This window comes from Pinus tabuliformis, chromosome 1_1 (genome assembly GCF_031772625.1).
Source record: "Pinus tabuliformis cultivar Carrire ecotype Pingquan chromosome 1_1, CPIR1, whole genome shotgun sequence".
NCBI lineage: Eukaryota > Viridiplantae > Streptophyta > Pinopsida > Pinales > Pinaceae > Pinus > Pinus tabuliformis.
This window is the reverse complement of record NC_142297.1, coordinates 24908604-24916012: the sequence shown is the minus strand read 5'-3', so window position 1 is coordinate 24916012 and position 7409 is coordinate 24908604. Positions and strand designations below refer to the sequence as shown.

At 41.8% G+C, this 7409-nt stretch overlaps 1 protein-coding gene across 1 annotated transcript; it reads left to right on the top strand.

Annotated features, from left to right (window-relative positions):
- Positions 1–2653: 2653 nt before the first annotated feature.
- On the top strand, positions 2654–7103 carry LOC149211427 (disease resistance protein Roq1-like). The gene is made up of 6 exons (XM_089388388.1): positions 2654–3376; positions 3515–4661; positions 4754–5089; positions 5241–5506; positions 5651–6039; positions 6184–7103. The coding sequence occupies exons 1-6, from the start codon at positions 2865–2867 to the stop codon at positions 7101–7103; spliced, it is 3570 nt and encodes a 1189-aa protein (XP_089244514.1). The 5' UTR covers positions 2654–2864.
- Positions 7104–7409: the final 306 nt, after the last annotated feature.

Below are 7409 nucleotides of genomic sequence, written 5' to 3'. Positions count from 1 at the left end.
TCACTCCACGACTAGTACCATGCAAATCTTCTCTGGTCGATCCGGTCTAATCCAATCTGGATCCTTAAGAAAAAAGGTTGCTCACCTGCAAGCGGGAAGAAAAAATAAGTAGAGAAGAACCTTGGACAGAAGGAGTGGATGGTTATAGAAGGGCACCGCTAGTGAGCAAGAAAACATCTCTCCACAGCTTTGCTTTCATTCCATGGCAGTGTTCCTAATATCTGCTTTCATTCCACGACAGTGTTCCATAGCTCCTCATAACCGCTTTCATGGTCGACTCACATGGCACGTCGACTCTCCACTTTAGTCGCTAACTCAATCTGCAAAGATCTTCACCAACCTTTCATCTTGTCGTCAGTTTCGTTAGAGATGCAGAAGACAAGCTTGATGAAGCAGAGATCCGATTGAAGTCTTATCATATCCTTCCACATAGGAAGTTCTCCGCGCGAGAATCTACGGGTCAACTGGTCCCCACATAGGTTGACATGACAACTACAATGACGAGGACCCGTCTCTTTCAATGCTCGTCGGAAAGTCTCAAATCGAACAATGCTCCTTCACTTTATATGATGCACGATGGATGACAGTTTCCTTCACTTTAGACGTTGCACGGTGGATGACAGTTCCAATGATCAGAAACTCCATCTCTTCAATCACTCGACTCAATTTACATTCGGCTCACTGCCTCTTTACATTTCTAATTGTCATTGCAATCGCACCACCTCACCAGCAAACCTTCCCACTTGAACGTTGGTCCTTTATGGCAAAGGGATTGATTCTCACATGCAAATATCTAATGGACAAAGAAAATACTAAAACAATACAAATATATCTATATTTTATTTCTCTCAGCCTGGAAGGGGCCAAGGCCTAGGCCTAAACGGGCTTTGATACCATGTTAAATTTCCACATTGGGTTCACCAACAAACTAGACAAATTTTCACGTCGGGTTCACCAACAACACTCTGTTGTATAAATCGCCCTCAGATTTCAGACATTCTGCAGTAGTCAGGATAACAATCACCCTCCTTTGTTTCGAGCACATTGGGGGTTGGAGGAGGCAGCCTTGGGCCTGCTGCGTCGACGCTTCTCTCGCCTCCACTATGCTGTCAACAACAAAAAATGCAGAACCACCCACTAGGGCTCTTTGGCACGACCTCTGTCAGCCTGTAGGTCAATTTACCTCGCAACTGAATTTACCAGCAGCTTTCACCTCGGTGCGACATCAAAACACGTGGTCACCTTTTAGCAATTTGGTTTTTCACAAGCGGACGCGATTTTTCCTCTGAGATCCGCAATTTTCGAGGGCGATGATGAAAATCACTGTAAGGAGATGAGTAATCATCATGATTTTTCCTCTAAGATCCGTGATGATCAACGCTCTTTTTCTTTCAAGAAGAGCGATGATGACTGTGAATAGAATTAAAAAAATCTATGCTGCTGCTCCGCCTCCTCACCATACAAGGCTTTCTTCACACCAGCCACTAGGGGACCTCTCTTCCGTCAACTGGACACTCACTCAGTTATCAAAGTATATTGGTTTTGACTCACCAGCCCTGTAGCTTCGATATCATGTTTCATAAGAAAAATCTATTTTTCATTAATTAAATAATGTTACAAATAAATAAGTGAAGTGTTATCTCAAGATAGAGAAACTATCTTGGATACACAATGTGTTGATTAAAAGAATATCTCAACCACATATAAATTTAGGAAACAAAATAGAAAAAAAGACTTCTAAAGAGAAAAAAAACAAATACGAATTATATATTCCAACATTGGATCTGATTTGCTCCCATAAACGATCTTCTCCCTGTGAAATTCATAGAGATCATTATTGTTTGAATATGGAAAGGAAAGTGGCAGAAAATGATAGGAAATTTTAAATTATATTAAAAAGAATTTAAAATAAAGGAAATTATATTTTTATATTAAAAAGATTTATAAAGTAGAGGGTAAAATAGATTAGTGTGAACGGGTGGAATATATAAAGAACTAACATTAAAGAGTCAATATTCTTTTGATTTTGAGAGGGCGACGGGCACTTGTAAAGCAAATTCCTTTCCTACGCGGTTGGTTGGTGGGTTGGACCATCTCACTTTTTTAATATGAATCTGTGTCCTTATGCGGTTGGTTGGAGAGTTTTGATCTAACCTACTCTCTCCTTTTTCTTTGTATGCGTGTCAAAGTTGCAGAGCATACGCCGCGCAGCCCACAGTATACTGCGTGTGGAGCCCCGCACATGTGATGATTTTGGTCCAATTTATGTGTTGCTCACAAATAGTCAATGCTCCTTTGGTTTTAGAAGAAATTTAGTCGCAAGTATCGAAAAGTATTGATGTTGTTTGAATACTTGGTAACTATGGTATTTACCGTTGTTCCCTGGGTAAAACTATCACATGTTATAAAGTAAAAATGAAAAATCTTTAAAGGTAAAGAAAAATATGATATAAACGATGATTTATTAAATTTTTGGATATTAAAGTGAGAATTAAGAATCATTTAAGGTAAAGAGACACACGTTTAATAGTGAATCTAACTCTACGCATTGTCAAGTAAAAACGCGTCGAAATACACGGATTGGTAACGGTAACATTTTCTTTTCTAGCCCGGTCGCTGGTATTCAACTGAGTAGTGAATGTTGAGATACATTTCTGCACAAAAACAGAGTCTTTACATTGCAACCCTCCCTCGAATTTATCCGCCATTTCGAAGCACTCTTAACTAAGGTCCTCCTTTGCGCTTTGTATCCATCTCATCTGCCCTTCGGAAACTCTTTAACTCAGGCCCTCCTTACCAATTTGTATCCGATCTCATCGATCATCGGAGAATTTCCAATCTCTGTTTCTATTTTTCATTCGACAATGGCTGCTTCCACCTCCACCGCTGCTCATTCCAACAACAATAGCTGCTTCGACGTGTTCATCAGCCATAGAGGGCCAGACGTGAAGAAGACCTTCGCCAGTCATCTGTACCGCCGGCTCATTTCCTATGGACTGCGAGTTTTTCTCGACTACCAGGAACTGCAAGAAGGAGAAGACTTTCCTTGTCAAATAAAAGGCGCTATCAGAACCGCGTCCGTCCAGATTGCAATTTTTTCACCCACATATGCCGATTCACAATGGTGCCTGGACGAGCTTCTGTTCATGTTGGAGTCGGGGGCTCCTATTATTCCAGTGTTTCACCATGTAAAGCCAACTGAACTTCGGAGGACACAGGGTGAAGGAGTCTATGCTACATCTCTACGCAATCTCGAAAAGAAGAGAAAGTATGATTGTGAACCCCGTTACGACTCCAAAACTATCGAGAACTGGAGAAACGCTCTTTCACGGGTTGCAGACATAAGTGGGTTTGATCTGGATGAGGGGTTTAACGGGTAAGGACCTCGACTCTTCTCCCTCTTCCTATTTTAGTTTGAATACAAAATGCACTATGAAAATGATACTTTAGCTATAGTTTTATTTATTTGATAATCTTATTAATAGTTATATTTATTTTTCTTGTAAATAACTAGCGATGAAGGGGAACTACTGGATCAGCTCGTGGAAGTTGTATTGAAAAAAGGAAAAAAAAAGTTGAATGTTGCCAGATATCCCACGGGTTTGGAAGAGAAGGTGGAAGATTTTGAAACGAAATTATCATTGCACCAGCACAGTGAAAGAGTTCAGTTTGTTGGCATCACCGGCTTGGGTGGAGCGGGGAAGACAACGCTGGCTAAAGAACTCTTCAACAGAAAGAGTTCAAGATACAGTAAATCCTGTTTTTTAATTGATGTACGAGAAAATGTTAAAATCTCTATACCTTCGTTGCAGAGAAAACTTCTGAAAGACTTAAGCGCATCTGAGGAACCAATAGACAGCAAGGATGAAGGATTAGAGATTCTCAGGAAGCATTTCTCAGTCTTATCTGCTCCAGTCCTGCTAGTTCTAGATGATGTAGATCACCAGGATCAAGTATATGCACTTTTGCCGGTTACAGATAAAGGTATCTTACCTCTACCCCATAGTAGCTTAATTTTAATCACAGCCCGTGACAAGAATGTCCTCACAAGGTCAGGAGTACAAGAGCCATCAATTTATAAGTTGACTGGCCTTAATACAGAACGCTCCAGAGAGCTCTTCTGTTCGCATGCTTTCAGCCAGCCCCATCCATTGCCGGGATTTGAAGATCTCGTTAATCAATTTTTAAAGGCTTGCAATGGATTGCCTTTATCCTTAAAAGTCTTTGGGGGGCTTCTCTATGGAAACACCAATAAATCTTACTGGGAAGATGAATTGGAGGAACTTAGAAAAGCACTTCCCCATGACATACAAAAGAGCCTTCAGATTAGTTACGATGCACTTCCGAGAGAGGAACAACAGATTTTCTTAGACATTGCCTGCTTTTTCATAGGACAAAGCAGGGATACCGCCATCAGAGTATGGAACGCGTCAGGTTGGAATGGCTCGCGCGGCTTTGAAAATCTACTGAGTAAATGCCTTGTCGAATTGGACATTATTGTTGAGAATTCATTCGACATGTATGAGAGGCCAATGAAATATCGTATAAGAATGCACGATCACCTCAGAGATATGGGGAGATATCTTGCTAATACTCCGGGATTCCCGTGTAGGCTTTGGCGTGGGACAAAGCATATAGAGGATTTGTTGCAACAATCTTCTGTAAGTAGTCAATCTTTCAATCTTCTATAGACCTTTCAATAAAAATCCGGGTACAATTTCTTACTTCGTCATTGATTTTGAAAAATGTACAGGAAGCAACCAAAGTGCGGGGAATTAGAATGTTACGTTGGGAACATTATTATGATGAGCGTGCAGACTCAGATGAGGAGCGTGCAGACTCAGATGAGGATAATGAGCGTGCATCCTTTTCACGCTACAAAATGAAGAACTTACAACTTCTTGATATTGACATGGAAGAAGATCACTTGAAATGCCTTTTGGAGGGGGTGGACTCACCAAATCTATTATGGTTTCGCTGGCGCAACTGTCCCTGCTCTTCCCTCCCTCCTTATATTCCAATGGAGAAGTTAAGGGTGTTAGAAGTGGAGGGGTATAAATTGGAAACATTGTGGCAAGAGGATTTGCAGGTAAATATAAAATTTGTCAAGAATTAAAGGTTCGTATGTTTATTTGCTATTATTAATAGGGCACCACAGAACTCAAATGAATCAGAAGGGTTATGTAGAGGACAATCATCTATTATATTTATAATAATGGGAACACATGAACATACTGCAGGCACCTTTGCAGTTGCGGGAGTTGCGGATTAGTGCTGATCGGCTCTTTAAAATTCCGAAGTCCATAGGGCAGTTGAAGCACCTGGAACGGATGGTGGTGACTTCATGGTCGGATAGTATTGTCGAAATTCCAAAGGAATTCTGTGATCTGCGTTCCTTGAAACACTTGGTTCTGCGCATTGGAAATTTGAGTTCTCTGCCAGATTCCTTCGGAAATTTATTGAGGCTGGAACACATCGACCTCTCTAATTGCGGTGGCTTGGAGAGGCTTCCCGACTCCTTCGGGAATTTATCGAGGCTACAACACATCGACCTGTCTGAATGCAGTGCCTTGGAGAGGCTTCCCGACTCCTTCGGGAATTTATCGAGGCTAGAACACATCGACCTGTCTGAATGCTATGCCTTGGGGAGGCTTCCCGAATCCTTCGAGAATTTAATTAAGGTTAAATATCTTAATTTAAGGGATTGCAATTTGTTAACCATCCCTGGTGGAACTTTTCGAAATATTACGCTTGAATACATGGCTCTCCCTCAATGGCGCATCGAAGTGTTGCCCCCCCAAATTGCTCATCAGTGGTCCCTGGAAAAATTACTGTTGTGCCTTATAAACTTAAAAGAATGGCCAAGTGCCACTGGAGAGTCAAGCCATTTGGAAAAATTGGTATTAGAAACGCCTTTCTTAGAAGCGCTGCCGCCTTCTTTCGGACGTGACCTAAGGAACTTGAAGTATTTGGAGCTGCGAAGCTGCCGGAGTTTGAAACGTTTGCCGGATTCCTTTCTCCTCTTGAATCAGTTGATAAAGTTGTCATTAAAAACCCCTTCTTTAGAAGCGCTGCCGCCTTCTTTTGGACGTGACCTAAGGAACTTGAAGTATTTGGAGCTGCGAAGCTGCCGGAGTTTGAAACTTTTGCCGGATTCCTTTCTCCTCTTGAATCAGTTGGTTGAGTTGATAGTGGAAGACTGTTCCTTACGAGAACTGCATTTTAAAGCGGTTGAAGGGGAAAGTGAAACATTGACAGACTCAGGAGGACAAAGAACATTGAGTAATTTGGAGAGGTGCCTGCCTCGGCTCCAATACTTGAAACTGCACAAAACACAAATATCAGAGGTATCATTTCCTACCGGTGTTTGCCCCAACCTCCAATATCTTGACATCAGGGATTGTAAAGATCTGTTGGAGGTTGGAACAATGCCAAATGCACTCATAAAACTGGAATTGTACAGATGTCCTAAATTGAAGCTGATGAGCATAGCGGATTTGGCGCAGGTGATGCAGCTGCGAGAAATACGCGTTCATCTGTGCAATGGGTTAGAAGAGCTGCTAGGCGTTGGATATTTGAAGTCCTTGGAGGTGATGCAGGTATCTGGATGTATGAAGCTGAAAAGCATAACGGGTTTGGAGCAGCTGACACAGCTTCGAGAACTAGACGTTTCTTACTGCTTTGGATTAGAAGAGCTGCTAGGCGTTGGACATTTGAAGTCCTTGGAGGTGTTGAAGGCCACTATGTGTAAGAAGTTGACGAGCATACGGGGTTTGGAGCAGTTGACACAGCTCCGAGAACTAGACGTTTCTAACTGCTTTGAGTTAGAAGAGCTGCAGGGCTGTGGACATTTGAGATCCTTGGAGGTGTTGAACGCAAGTATGTGTGACAAGTTGACGAGGATACCGGGTTTGGAGCAGCTGACCCAGCTCCGAAAACTAGACGTTTCTTACTGCTCTGAGTTAGAAGAGCTACTAGGCCTTGAAAATCTGAAGTCATTGGAGGTGTTGCAGATACATGGGTGTGAGAAGCTGAAGAACATAGAGAATTTAGAGCACTGGCTCGGTTCCGAAAACTACACGTTTTCGAATGATACGAGTTAGAACAGCTTCCAGCCTTGAACATTTGAAGTCCATGAAGAAGTTGCAGACATTTAGCTGGAAGAAGCTGAAGAGCTCATGGGGGCTGCCGCTGCTGGAAAGTACTAGATGTTTCTGGTTGCTGTGATTCAGAAAAGCTAAATTTGATGATACTTTTTATTTTATTCTTTAAAAAACAGTAGTCCTTCCCCTACTGGCTATAGTTATCACAAGAAGGTATAGTTTGCATCAATTTCAGTATTTGTTTTCAACGTAGTTTTTCAGGATTGTGTGTGAACTAACCAACTTCTTTTTGCAACATGCAGGCCA